This window comes from Bombus huntii, chromosome 9 (genome assembly GCF_024542735.1).
Source record: "Bombus huntii isolate Logan2020A chromosome 9, iyBomHunt1.1, whole genome shotgun sequence".
Taxonomy (NCBI): Eukaryota; Metazoa; Arthropoda; class Insecta; order Hymenoptera; family Apidae; genus Bombus; species Bombus huntii.
Window position 1 is genome coordinate 1,417,145 of NC_066246.1, and position 15,192 is coordinate 1,432,336.

Below are 15,192 nucleotides of genomic sequence, written 5' to 3' on the forward strand. Positions count from 1 at the left end.
GAAATGGCGGTCTCGGTTGTGTAAAGCCAAGGGTCCACCGTATAACCCCACTATTAGCTATGCGCGACGCGGAGGCGTCACTTCCTCCGGCCCGACTTCCGGCCGCCGGAAACGTCCTTCTAACCGCGGCTGAATCCTTAAATGAAGACGATCTCTGACAACAGCCCTTCTCCTTCTTCTCGGTCCGACGTGCACCATCGACGTGCAAACTGACAGGAAATTCTAAAACCGTGCTTCTTAGAAATTTCTTCCGCGTTATAAATAGACGTTTATTCGTTTTACATCGACTAATTCGTTTGCTAGCTTAAAAATAAACCGTGCGATCTCGATATTTTCGACGTTATTCGTGCACGATATAACAACAACAACAACAACAACGACAACGACAACGACAACGACAACGATCGATGATAGTATTTATTTATTTATTTATTTGAAAGGTGGGCGAAGAACTCGTGGAAGAGTGTATTTTCGATTGATTATAGTAATCGCTACGGGCTGACGAACGAAGACTTGAACAGACGATGGAGCAATCCGAACCGGGTACTGCATCCGGTGATCTATCACACGAAGGGCCTGATGGAGTACTGCACGAGGGTGCTGCAAAGACCTCCCTATGTTTTCGTCGACTATCACGGCCATTCACGGAGGAAGAACGTGTTTCTGTTCGGTTGCTCAAGGTCGGGTTCTTGGAGCGCCGCGGACAGGGCGAAACCGGACCAGCCGGCGCAGTATTTGGTAAGGGGACGAAAGAGGAACGAAGACTAGGGTATTATTTTTAGATACTGTACGGGTTACATGCACCGAGAAGTACGAACGGTAATCTAGCGCGATCTATCGAAGTGAATTTACGAGCGGAGCAGTTTTGAAGCTAGCGAGAGGGGAAATATCAGCGCGAAACGAGTTTCGCCCGATGTAATTTACAGCGAACAGGATCGGTACATCGATTCCGTTCGTGTTCCAATTTTAGATACAGTGCATGGAAATATAGGTTCCGCTGCGACTAGTTTGTACGAACGTGATCCAACTTTTTACCTTTATTCGTCGATCTCGTTAAATCTGCAGGATCGCGTGACAGTTCATTTTGAGTTAAAATGTCGCTGGAAATGAGGAAAAACGAGATAGCGAGTGCTCTCGTGTGACTCGGACTATTCTCGCGATACGCGTTTCAGATGTTGCCGCACCTCATGCAAAGGATATCTCCGGCGTTCGCGTTGCCACTGTGCTCGTTCAAGGTCGAAAGGAACAAGGAGTCCACGGCTAGGGTAGCCATATGGCGGCAGTTAGGTGTTTCGAGGTATACGCGCAGACCGTTACCGATTTACCTTGCCAAAACAACCACTTGATTTTCTTTCATTTTCTATAGAAGCTACACCATGGAGAGCAGCTTCTGCGGATGTGACCAAGGGACGTTGGCGGGCTTGCATCTAGATACCAAACACTTGAAGGCGATCGGCCAAGATTTCTGTCAGGCTCTGTCGATGATGAAGGACTGCGCCGAGGATTGGAGCGTCGAGAAGTAAGTTGGCAGAGACAAAAATTAAGGTTTGACGGTAGGAAGTGAGTTTAGTAGAAAGACGAGGAGGATAATGAGAAGGATTTCTGAACGCAGGTCATTGGTGGAAGACTGTTGTCCGCGAAAATGCATTTTGCGGAAATCCAGAAAGGTTGCCCCTAAATGTATTCAGGATAAGACTGCGGTGCATCACATCGCTGCGATCGCGTAACGAACGATCGAGTAGACGATCCGAGGCAAGATTCGTGTATAATAGAAATATCGTTCGCACGATTAACGTCGATTAATCGTTGTACTAAGATATTTATTCTCCGTGTTACTAACATCTGCGCTTTAACGAATTAAATCTTGCCTGATCGATTTACTAACGTTAATTAACACGATAACGAATTGTTTCTTTAAATATCATTGTTTCATGTTTGCGTCAAGACGTCTCTTTTTATTCTCTAGGATCCCCATGGGAGAAGGCATTCCCGAGGAATCAGGATGCATGGAGGATGAGATTTCGTCCAGTTGCGAATCGGACGAGTCCGATTTTGAAACTTAGGAATATTTCGAAATTTCGAATTTCATGGAATCGACAGGGATTATCGACGATCGGTGTTTCTTCGTTCATCGATCGGGAAGTTGCGCGGGTTTCCTTGTTGCCGAATAAAAGAAGCAAGAACACCGGGGAAAGATTCTGTACACTTTGAAGAATTTTTATTTAAACTCGTAACAAATGTCAAGCTATTTCTACGGAGATCCTATCTAGAAACTGAAGCCCCGTTTTAATGTATACAATCTCGAAAATGAACGCGTCGCCATTTGTAAATTGAAACTTCTATTAAATTTGAGCATCTTAAACATCACCGATACCGAAAGTACGTTCGCTTAACCAGAATTTGAGAACTTCGTTCGCTAAAGCAAACGATTAAACGTCAGAAATCGAGTGAACGAGGAATTTCGACTGATCAACGTCACGAGCAACCAATTCGGTAGAAGACTTAAAGCGGATCTACGGAGAAGCGACTCGAATTCATTTCAAAGACGACAAATCATCGAAGCGAATTGTCCTTTTTCTTACGAACAAAAACGCCCACAAACTGATTTAGTTAAGCGAAAAATCAAGCGAGTGTTCTACAAGGCAAAGTCCATTTTCTTTTCGTGCTGTACCTCGCTGTTTACATTAATTGTACGTGATACTTTATCGATTGTGATCATAGAAAATAAAGCTTACTTATAATACGGTAAATATTTCGCTAAAAAGTATTCACCCGAAACTCGCAAGCATCTGAAAATCCTCCCATTCTTACTCGTATTTTACACTAATCCTTAATTAATCGATTCAGTCTTCTACAAGGTCGTTAATCGCATATATCGCTACGCATGTTCGCACGAAGTTTGCCAAATTCGGGCCTCTGGAGTTCGTATTGCTCAACCTTTAATACAAGCTGCTTACAAGCGATACATACCGCGTGATCGGTGCTTAAAAGTATACCACAATGTAGACTAGACAAATCTAGTAATTGCGGAAAGACAAAAAATGGCTAACAGTGTATTTTTCCAACGCGGCGAAAGACGTTGCCGTCGACAGTGCTTTGCGTGAGATCGAAGCTCGATCGGTGGGACGCGCGTGCAACGAATCGAATCGTATAGAGAGTAAAAAAAAAGTAGAGAAACCAAGTGGAAAAGCTGCGAATTGTTTCTGCGATAGAAAAGAATTGAGAGCGCAGAAAATCGTCGAATCGTAACGAATGATTAATAGAGACAGGTTTTTCTATTTCGTACAGTTGTTTGTAAAATCCAAGTTTGTGGTAGAAATATTCAGTCGATTCGTTTTGTGTTAATTCTGTTGGGCGTGATAAAAGATAATTTGGCTTGCTGCGACCTACCACATCGAAGTTATAGAACCATGTCAATTTAACATTAATCGGGCATCTAGGCGTTGAATTCTACAACTGATTCAATTCGTATCTCCGCTCGGCTTTTTGTATGTTTTGAAAGAAGTGTGCCTACTACGATAGAACATTCCATACGCAAAAAACTTCATGAAGCGGCGTTCGTTTGTGACAATCTTACATTGTCAAGAATTAAAGACACTCACAAAGTTAATAAAGTACATATACGATACAGATAATAATACGTTCTTCTTGAAATCGGTAAACGCTTTACGTTGGACATGTTCTTTCTACTCTGCAGCTTCTTTTACACGATACAAGGGCAGTAAAATTTCTCGTTACACACAGTAATACAGTACAAAGAGAAATGTCGATCAATCGAAAGTTTCATCAAATGATTTCATTGCAACGAACTGGTCTAATTGATATCGATCGAGATTCAAGTGTAACAATAACAACTAATATTGTACGGTACTCGAGCTACAGTTACGGATTTCACGAAGATCGATGTGACGTTAAAAAGACGATCGATCCTTACGGATAAAGTGAAAACAAGAAACAAGTTTCATCGTTGGCTAATTAGGCTTGTTAATAAATGTGAATTGAAAAAGACGAGAAACAAAGAAAGAGAAAAAAAGGATAGAAAAAAAGATGTAGATGGATGAGACAGTCGGAATTAATAAGATAAGAATTGCTTTTTAATGTGAAACGTACATCGATAGATGATAACATAGCCTTTAAAATAGACTACAAGTCGTCGATCGAAATTCGATAAAAATTGTGCCCTGTATAATATTAATTGACCCCAAATGAGATTGCGAATTATCCGCCCCTACTCTTTTCTTTAAATATCTAGCAACGATTGCGACAAATTATCCCGCATAACGCAAATGTTAGAAGAACGAATTACAATTACATAGATAAATATTAGCGAAGGATCTCTGTTTAATTCGTGCCTCGAAGAATTAATCGGAGTCTAGAAACGGAAATCAGTCGAATAATCATTTTGCGTATGTATGCGCGTGTGTGTAGCTTTCGTTAACAGACGTCGCAAACGCGTTAAAACCAATTTTGATATCTTATTGTCTGCCTGGCGTATCGTAATGCGCGCGATTTTATGCTAGTATTCATCGGGGGCAGGGAAAGGGAGTAATTTCTTTTTTCTCTATTGCTCTACTGTCTCTAAAGCTGACTTACGTAGCCAAAAATGTTTCGTTATGGATTATTGAGAGATTTCTAAGATCTTGATCGTACGTGCACTTCGTTGAAAGACGAAATTTTGTCGAAAAATCAGCATTCCTCTTTCTTTTCCGTTTTTTTTTCTTGTTTAGAATTAATTGAATCAAGATAGACCAATTGCAATACGCATGGTATTCGAATTACTTTATAAATAATTTTGGACGGACAAGTTTTCTCCGTTTTGTCAAATCGCCAACTTGAGTTGATTTCAATTTGATCAAATGTCGATGTGGAGTGCACGCGCGGTCTTATCTACGGAAAGAAAAGTGAAAATACAACGATAGATGGGAGAATTGGTTGTCGTCGTTTGCAAACGAAGCTATCGGTAAGATTAACAAAATCGCGTCTTAAATTTTCTTACACTTAACCTCCTTCAGTAAAGAGAAAGAAAGTCTAATATGTGTCATCGTGCTAACGATTATACCCTACGAAAGAGCACAGCGTAACAGCTTTTCCATCGTAAACACACCCCCTACGTATGCATAGGCAAGAATCTTTTCCAAGTAGTTGTTACATACGAATACGCATTAGGTAGAAAAGCTAGCGATAGAAACTGTCCTCTACAGACAGGCGATTAAGCGTTATCGAATTCATCGAAAAAAACCCGGCAATTCCAACGATCGATAGAAAGTAAATAATTGTAACTTTCAATAAATCAATAACATACATTATCTAAGGTACCTAGAGAGAAACTTATACGTATGTATGCACGCATCGATATTAATAAGTGTACCTGCAAACGACGGCAGGTAATAAGTTCTATTCGAAACGACCAAATCTAACCAATATACGATAATACATCCTCCCATCTCTAAGCTACATGATCGAAATATAGACTATGAAGCTGCAGTTGATTAAAACACGGCTCGTATGTGTATATCTTGTGAATCGACGGATACATCGGTCGATCGAGCACGTAGAACGCGACAGCTATGGTGCTCACTGATTGTCGTTCATCTTCTTCGCGTAGATCTTGAACTGCTCGTAAGTGATCCATAGAACGATGTTCCAGGACACTAAACGCGTGAAGCTGGGCGTGAAGCCTTTGTAGAACGCGGATGGACCTTCCTTCATCAACATACGAACAGCGCAATCCTTCACGCCTTTGTATTCGCCAGGAGCGCTGTTCATGTAGCGAGTCTTCACCACGTCTACAGGACTAGCAGCCAAGGTGGTGCACAATCCTGCCGCCACGGCGGCCGTTATATGACAAGGGATTCCATCGCGCAGGTAATTGCGCTCCAAGATGAACTCCTTGATGATATCATAGCAGACGATCTCCGCCACGTTCACGATCGCGTTCCTCGAGATGTTGGGTATGGTTCCTAAACATGAAAACGTGGTTAAATTCGGCCGAGTCGATTCTTAATTCTCTTACGATAATAGTACAGTATTGCAATAGGCTTCGGATCTTCCGTTTGGACTCTAATACGATCGTATTAAAGGATTACATTTAATAATTCCAAACGATTCCCGTTTCGATCGAGTCTGCTTGTGAGAATACCTATTATACTTTGTACGGATTAGAGGCTCGGTGGAGTTGCGTAGATCAGATTAGAGGGTAGTGGCTATAATAAACTACGTACACAGTGGCTACAATAGGGGTTCGGCGCATACTCTCATTTTCCAACGAGGCGTATTTTATCAGGATTTGCATTTGCTCTTTGTAGCCACTGTGACTCGTTCTTAGAGAACCTTCCCTTCTTAGAGAGATAAATTTCGCTGTAAATACAATCTTTATAACGTAATTCGTAGGACCAGTGTGACACGAAATTACAAGGCAAAGGGTTCAAGATTTATAAAGATTGAACGGTGATTTTCCAGAAGCTCGGCAATTTGCGACGGATCTGTACTCTCGCCCGAAGCAAGAGGATCATATTTCTGCGTGTAAACGGTATGGGCTTGTAATACAAGTACTGGTGGTACCTTTCCAAAGACCCCGCCTTCCTTCTTCGACAGCAATATTCCGGTATGCTTGCAGGGTTGAGCTGTATCTCGCCGGTTGTCCAATATCTCTAGCCTGAAAGCGGACCTTGACGACATCGGTCGGTTGAGCAAGGATCACCGCCATGGCGCCTGTTGTCATTCCAGCGGCGATTCGTACGGAAATACTCTTCGATCCGCTCCTGTTATTACCTGCCAAGACAAAAAAGTACAGTGAAAAGGCAGTCCAGGTTCGGTGTCGGTGTCTGGATTGTTTCGAGTACGTTATTTACGTTCTGTGTCACGGCTTTAGATCGAAAAAAGTAGGATGCAGGGTGGGACAGATCGCGCTCTGCGCGGTACAGCACGTTTATTAGCTCATTGATTATATTCACGTTACAGTAAACTCTTCTAAATGATAATTTTCGAACGTTACGAGGTCTTTTTTTCTCAACGATTACCACGATTTATATTTGTTAACGGGAGTACAATATGTTGCGACAAGAATCGCGACGATTATTGACGCGAGATGTTCGAGGCAGATACTCGAGATCAACTATGAATAGCTACCGAAGATTATATTTAGTTTAAACTTATTTTTTTAATTTACTCTAATTACCAGGACTATTCTCGGCAATGATATCTATACATACATCGATAGAAAGGTGTTGTTGATCGCGAGTACCTTGTGTGCCATTGATTTACACGGTTCTAGCAAATCTCTTGATGCGAGTAAATTGGAAAATTGATCCGTGAAAAAGGTTACAGTGACGTCGATAAGTTACGCAAGGAAACGTTTACAACATGCGACGATGAAGAGCAAAGACGAAACTCGAAATTCCCGCTACGACCGTTCGGCTTCTAATCGAGATATTTTATCATTAAGGAAAGATTAGTTTCAAATAGAAATAGTAGTCAAGATGAAAATTCCGCGAATATCGACGCATATACACATGAAAAATATCCAAAACATACATGCTCCTCTTTTCTATCGATAAATATATAAGTTGGTTTACACGCGACAGATAGAAACTTCAAAAAAGAATTCCAAAAATACACACGGTAAAATCGTATATAATGGTCACGAGATCAAACTGTGCATTTTTTAAATATCTCTTTTCAAATCTCCAATCTCGAAAAAAAAAAAAAAAAAAAAAAAAAAAATATGAAAGAAAAAGAAATAGCGTTCGATAATTGTAGAATAATTTTGATACAGGAATCGATCGTTTCGCGATAATAGAGGGTACAGATTTAGTAAAGTATTTAGTAAATTATTTCACGAGTGATCCAATTTGCACAGAAGGAAAATACAAACGACAATCCGAGGCAGCGATTCCTCCAGCCATTATCTTTAAATCTTCTTTCTTCTTTCTCTTATACTTCCCTTTCGATAGTTAACTTTCGGTCATGGAAACGACGTGGATCAGCGATGGAACTAGACTCGATATTCAATGGATTCAATTATGAAAAAAGACAAAAAAAAAAAAAAAAAAGAAAGTAAAAAGGAAACGTAAACGAAACAGCGTCACGTCCGAGGCGCTGTAAATTTCGATTCGCGGTCAGCGATTAAAATCTGGCTAAGTCTATATGGTACATTGCTACAGCTTATTATTATTATCATATATGTATATGTATATATATATATATATATTATCTCGTTTTGTCTTGTATAATCTCTTAGAAAAAGCACGAGGCAGCCGATGGTGGCTGATTATCGACCAATCAGCCGTTACTTACGCGTGTGTTACTCTGCTCGTGTAACAGAGAGATGGAGCACGTGCGCAGCGTATGTTCGCACGCTGCTCGCGTGTCTACTCGATTATATATCATATAGGAGGATTACGTAATCAAAAAGTTAGGAGTTTGTTGGATGTACCGTCGATGATTCCAGCGTAGATTGACTTCACGATGTCGTAGAGGCCCAACCGTATGCTGGCGAAACACATCTGTCTCTGGAGTCCCGCGGACAGACCTCCGTACAGGCTCCTGTAACCACCCTCGCTCAAGCTCACCGCCCTCACAATTTACCCTCAAACGTAGCCCAGGGTCATATTTTTTTTTTATTTTTATTTCTTTTCTGCTTTTATTTTTACAAGTTTGTATTTATTATATATTTACTTTTCTCGATTTCTTTTTTCTCTCTCTCTCTCTCGCTCTCTCTTTCTCTAATTTGCTTCCCTTCGATTAAATTCACTTTAAAATGCTCGAATTCTTCGTTTTGGTACGTCTCTCTCTCTCTTTTCCTTGTTTCTTCAATAAACAAAGAACAAGATTGATTTTTTTATCGCGGTAACAACACTAGAAATACCAGAGTTTCCTATTTCTAATGTTCCCTCTTAGCAAATTCTTATTTCAAAAGGAATCGCTGTTGTTATTTTAAAGAAAGAAAACACGCAAAAGATGTTTATTTTTCTGAAGAAAATAAACAATAGAACGATTATACTTGACAGCGAAGACAGTAATTTTTGTTGATTTATGTAGTGGGTCGAAATGACCAGGCTGGTCTTTTTAGAGTTAAAATCTTTAAGAAACACGCGAAGGGAAGCCAATAGAGTCTCTCACGAATAACATTTGAGGAGCACGAGAGAAAAGATCAGCTAAAAGAACCGGGAGAGAGCTTGCGCTGAGAGAGCTGGACACGGTTATGACAAATCGTATTCGCGGTGGAAGCGCAACCATGCGAGGCGCCGCTCAGTTTTTTTTTTTTTTTTTTTTTCAAAAATCGTTGAAAAAGGAAAAACTGCGGCTGAGCAAAGGCAAAAGAAATGAAAGCAGATAAAAATAAGAATAAAAGATAAGAAAAGAAAAATATATTCGCATAGCTGGGCAGTTTAAAGTGATCACGCGATGCCTTCCTTTGTATCGAACTTACGCCATTAAAGAACGATTATTACCAGTATTACTATAATAGCATGCTTATCGACTATTTAGAATATAATGGAACAATTGTCGCTATTTATGCGAATAAATGAAAATCCTTCTTTATTGTTGTTTTCGTACAAAAATCATGAAAGGCATTTCGTGCTCGAAAGAGAAAATAAATAAAGTGATAAAAGGGAGCACCATGGACGCGTTCTTTTGTCTATTAAACACAATTACAATATTTCAAGTACTTTATCTAGCGTTCGATCGTCAGTTCAAGGAACAGTCAATGGCGCTCGATAAGATAAAAACTACGTAGAAAAGAAAAAAAGAAACAAGCGTAACCCAATTAGCGTTAGAAATAAGCAAAGATAACTGAGGAGTAAAATGCCAGTGCATCAGCGGTTAGTCAAACTTGTATAATCGCGATTTCGTTACTTCCATTACGTTATTTCGATCCCCGTTCGTCGTTGTCGATGCGCTTGGAAATTCGAATTCTATGATTCATAGCGCGCAACGTCGCACTTTTCTCTACTTTTCTCGTTCACTTGTCTCTCATCGAGTACATCGAATCGAACGCTGTACGATCGTAGAGGATCGCACGTTAATACGACGCATTTACTATGATACTAATGAGATCTGCAAAGTGCACGACAACGACGACGGCGTCGATCGAGTCGGTAGTTAGCAAAGAACGAGATCGGAAGAGCAATCGAATCGCGGGGCCATGTGCAGAGAATTGGAAATATTCTGGAGTCATGGAATGCCAAGAAGCTATTTTAGAGAGAGAGTTAATGTGCGGTCTACTAATTCAACGATAGCATCAAGTTACTCGAACGAACAGCTCCTACGATCAGCCAGTACGGAAATTTTTTTTCTCTTTTTCTTTTTTTTTTCTTTTTTAAGTTTAAGTAATTAAGCGATCAAATAGTCATTGGAGCGGGCGTAAAGAATCGCCCGGCGTGTATAAACTTTGATTCGAATCGGAAGAATCGTATATACTCTAACGATATTTAATACTTATATCAATATCGTAATCGTAATCAGGCTTTTACCTACCCCTTGTTCGTCTTAAGTTACGGATAGGATCGTGAATAACCTACCTTGCTCCTTCCACTCTGATGATGTTTCCTACTGTCCTCAATAATCCTGGCTGTGTATTTCGAACCCCGGCCATGGAGCCGTTCGCTGTTGCCAACCGAATAGGACGACTTTCTCCGGCAATCTACAAAAATCGTACGGGTATCACTTACGTTTTCTATCACCGGATAGATAGGTTTTCATTAAACTACGCTCGGCGCACTATCTAATTTTTATGAGCCAACGATCGTTGACTCGTCCTGTTCGCAAGAACAAAACAGAACGAGCTGGACGCTTTAACAAAAGGTACGTAACAGAAGGTTCGTTGAAACGTTTAATATTTGATAGTGACGTGGGAAATTGATACGTATTTAGTTACCTGCATTCTGACTTTGGCGGTGTCCAAAGGAAACGTCGCTAAATCAGCGATACAGGCTGCTGTGCCTGCAGAGAGTAATTTCATCCATAAAGGGAATTCGTCCGACGCTTGTTGCTCCATCGTGCTCTTTCTTCTCTTCGTTCTCTTTCTCTCCACCAATATTTTCTCTTTTATCGCGTTTTAGCTATTTAGTCCGATCAGTGCGGTCTAGGTTGATGAATGCGCCGAATGTATGGGATTCGAGTAGTGCAAATTTTCAAATTCTTTCGACTCCTTTCAATCACCGCGTGACTGTATCTTTGATCCTTCGAGCTTGCTCCGCTTATCTGAGCGAGATCCTCTGTTAGAAAAGCGATATGTACACTATATACAAAGTCCTACCAGAGGACAGGAACCTTTAGATGATCATTTATTAAACGGCTGTGGTTTAGAGGTAGAGCTTTTTAGGTTCCCTGAAATGATCAGGATACGCGTGCAGTCCCCCTGACCGCGAGCACTCGTGTTTTATGTCTTGATTGTGAAGTACTTTATACATACTATTCTTCTGTAACAGACACCAAAAGAGAAACAACAGTCGATAAGTTAGTCTCTCGTGAAATTCGTTAATTTATCGCTCGCCAACACATATCGATCTAAATTATCTTTATTCGACTATCGATCGACTATCGACGCCTAGCTGCTCCACGAGTTTAACGAAAATAACAAAAGTTCAATGGCCGACAAAGTGGTCGAGCAGAGTGGAGCTACGATCGTTCGACGAACATCGACGCATCAGAGAAACTACATGTAATTCGTCGTTATCGGGATACGAACACGATAAAATATCGCGAAACACGGCCCAGACGAGTGCGTCGTGACTTGGCAACTGGGACAACCGATTGTTTAGTCTCTGTAAACGTAACCTATCGGTGCACCTGTGTCATAATTATCCGGACAACGTCAACTTCCCACAACTCAATTTTATGTAACGTTACTCCGCGCTCAATGACACTGTTCTCGCGCGTGGACAGCCAAAACGTAACTTGCAGCGAATGACACGAAAATAGACGGCTTAGAAAACTATTGGGAAACGGCCAGCGTGACTATGCACGAACAAGTCGCGAATCTTTGTCTCGTTTAATAACCTTTCAGATCTTGTGTTTAGAATAAAACATATATAGTTTGTTCAGGATAAGTGGCGCCGTTGGGGCGCCTTTGTTTCCTTCGATGGAAGAAACGAGAGTCGACTCTACTCGATCGCGGTTTTCAACGTTGAAACCAGTTATATCTGTAACGCGTTATTGCGACCGTGAGGTTATTTTTGCCAAAGTGAAACGTTGTCGCAGGTATCGTGCACGACGTTCTCATACGATCGAACAAAGCGATGGTTTTCTGTTCTGCCGATTATTCGCGAGTAGCCAGACCTAAGACTTCCACGCGATAAAAAACGAAAGGTGTACCGTTGCCGAGGCAAGTCGTGGGGCAAAGTCCGCGAGTTGTGATTCGAGTTAGGTCGAACTCGGTCCCGTCTGCACTTTGCTCGTCGTATTCGCGTCGTTCTTGTCCGATGTCAAGGACCTCAACCTCTCGTACGATTTCCTTTCTATAATCTATTCCGTTTATATAATCAACGTTTCGTTTAATTAGCAATTTTTCAACTCTAAGCGATCGATTGGAAAATCTAGGCTAAATATCGATTTTATCGTAGGTAAATTTTACTGGAGGAAGGTCGAAGAGCAAATCGTCTTGGTATCGAAATAATTTCAACGAGTCTTGTAATTTAAAATTTAAAATCATAAATTCTGGCAATCGCTCGTAACCTTCAGCCACCGATTTCTATTACGAACTTCGATTCCTTCTACTCGCTCGGTTCCACGATTTCTCCATCGCCAGTGCTAGCTATCGACGCGTCCTATTGTGTCGAAAGGCCATGCAAGGCGCTTGCAAACAATGCGATCGATAGTAAACTTCGGCCATGCGCCTGCACCCGTTGCTGCACCCATATTTTTCATGTACCATACTTACGTATATATGTATATGTATACACATACATATACGTGTAATTTCTTAAACAAATGAAATGTATTTCTGATTTTTATTATCGAATAAAACCAATTAATTTCAATTAGCTTTTAATTCTGAATCGTATTACAATTTGTAACGTATCGAAGCAAATATTTGTTGAGATAATTGAAATAGTTTTTGTTTGCGCTATTGAATAATTAAATGTCCATATTTCAAAAGGTCTTCTATGTAGAGATCTTAGGTCGATCACTTGATAAACAAGCGCAAATTGTGAAACAAGTATGTAAACAAGATTTATCTCGTGTACGCTATCTTCCTTTCTAACGATTTCGAGCCTTGAAGAGGCGGAGTACCGAGATATCCTTGCGCACGAGGATACAGCTGCTGGAAAGGTGCAGGTATATTGATTATCCTAGACGCGAACGCGGTTGCGGTATAGCAATCGTTGGTACACAATCAAATCAACACAGTCACTGTAGTTATGTATTCTTTCGACGTTCAGCGATAAATACCAGCAGAAAATTGGCACAGAACAAAATGATTTACTTTTTACTATGATGATTTTTAATCCAGTTTTCCTGAAAAATAGCTTGCAATTAGTATGTTTATATTTTTGCGTCACAATATCATGGAATACGAAGAAATCACGAAGTTATACAGTCGTGGCTATTTTAATTTTTAATGATGTTATATCAATGAAATTTCTTTGGCGAAAATTATTTAGAGAAAATATAATTCACAATTTACGACTCTTTCAATGTTATAAAATAAAAATTGATAGAAAAGGAAACGTCAATTTAATAATTATTATTTTTATTTTTGCACGAAGAACCACCCAAACAAATATGACGCGCAATAACATTTTCACGTAGCAATATCGTACACTTGGTTGACGACCGTACAATTCCTTTGTAGCGAGTTATTTTTGAACGAAGAGTCTGGCAAAGTTTTCCTGGAAATGCACTAATTCGTGGCAGGTGGTTCTGTGGGAGTTTGACAAATCGATGTTGCCGGCCTTTGACTATTCGCGCATATGCATTGCAGTTACAGACTGCAGAAACACGAATCGGCTATATTCGTCTAAATGACATATTGATTGAAATTTTAATTCGTATTACTCTTGGCATCGGAACGAACGAATGGAATTTGAAACGCCTGTCCTTCGAATGTACATTCTTGCATTATGTAAACGACCATTGAGTTTGATAACTGCGACTGCAATTTCCTAGGAACTAGTTTAGCGAAAGCAAGTTCTTTCGATGGTTTTGCGTCAAAGCGACCATCGATTTCGTTATTATTCGATAGAATATTTAAGAACGACGAACACTGACAATACTTTGTCAATATACTCGTGATTGTCTTACTAACGCGAATACTTTTTTTGAACTTTACAGTCAGCACAATACTAACATAAAAGGAATTAAATATGAGTCTTGAATATTTATCATGAAGATTAGAACCATGTTTGAATAAAATGGAACGCCAACGATAGGTCAAATCACCTGGCAAACTACGTCGAAGGTTAAGTAATTTTGCAAAATTCGCGAAAATTTTCATGAATTATTTAAAACACTAAAAAACGACAACATTAATAACCTCTTAAAAATTGGTAAATAAATATTGCTGGAGTAATGAAAAACAATGGAACTCTGAGCGAAATGTACTTACCAAGCGTACAGTGAGTGAACAACAACACAACTGGAACAGGTTACTGTGAAGGCATCGTTTATACCGGCTCGTCGACCAATGGGAATCGTGCAGAGTTGAATTCTGCCTATCAGCTGCCGTCTATGACGTCAGATTTGGCCAAAGAAAGCTCAGCTTGCGGCCAAATCGATAAGTTCCAGGAATGTGCTGGTATAGTGCTTTCTTAGTTGCATACGGATACGTGTACTGTATATATATGCATTGGTGGAGGGCAGGCGCATTACGGTCGACACCCTTTCAATGAAGAAGGGTTACGTGTCGCGGAATGTGCAATCCTGAACCATTGGAAATTGCCATAGCTCATCGTGGAAATTTATTTTGCCGCATATATTGCAACTTTTTGCATCAACCAACTGTATATGGCACAGCTAACTGTATTCGATCCACAGACAAATAACGCACCGAAGGAAAGGACATCTTCCAGGAATGTAACTTAAAGCGTTTTGTCGAATCAATTTTGTAGATGAAGAATTTTTAACGAATCATTTATTATCGTATTTATTTTGATCATAAACATTGCGATAAATCTTGTGTTTGGCTGTCTTTCTTTTTCGTCAATTTAAGATAGAATTTGGACAAATGATAGCAACTCGATAGCTCTT

At 40.2% G+C, this 15,192-nt stretch overlaps 2 protein-coding genes across 10 annotated transcripts in view; one reads left to right on the top strand and one right to left on the bottom strand.

Annotated features, from left to right (window-relative positions):
- The window catches only part of LOC126869124 (cytosolic carboxypeptidase 1-like), a 34,185-nt gene extending 29,446 nt beyond the window's left edge, over positions 1–4,739 (top strand). For 8 of the 9 annotated variants that reach the window (XM_050625267.1, XM_050625270.1, XM_050625266.1 and 5 more), the window contains 5 exons: positions 486–738; positions 1,173–1,297; positions 1,367–1,519; positions 1,613–1,752; positions 1,967–4,739. In XM_050625267.1, the coding sequence (XP_050481224.1) occupies positions 486–738; positions 1,173–1,297; positions 1,367–1,519; positions 1,613–1,727 (646 nt within the window). In that variant the 3' untranslated portion in view covers positions 1,728–1,752; positions 1,967–4,739. The remainder of the gene's footprint in view (positions 1–485; positions 739–1,172; positions 1,298–1,366; positions 1,520–1,612; positions 1,753–1,966) is intronic. The other variant, XM_050625269.1, reaches the window with a different exon arrangement.
- Positions 4,073–14,715, bottom strand: LOC126869146 (mitochondrial uncoupling protein 2-like). The gene is made up of 6 exons (XM_050625328.1): positions 14,552–14,715; positions 10,880–11,423; positions 10,524–10,645; positions 8,435–8,544; positions 6,562–6,771; positions 4,073–5,960 (listed from the first exon to the last, which is right to left on the bottom strand). The coding sequence occupies exons 2-6, from the start codon at positions 10,997–10,999 to the stop codon at positions 5,575–5,577; spliced, it is 948 nt and encodes a 315-aa protein (XP_050481285.1). The 5' UTR covers positions 11,000–11,423; positions 14,552–14,715; the 3' UTR covers positions 4,073–5,574.
- Between the last annotated feature and the right edge of the window lie 477 nt (positions 14,716–15,192).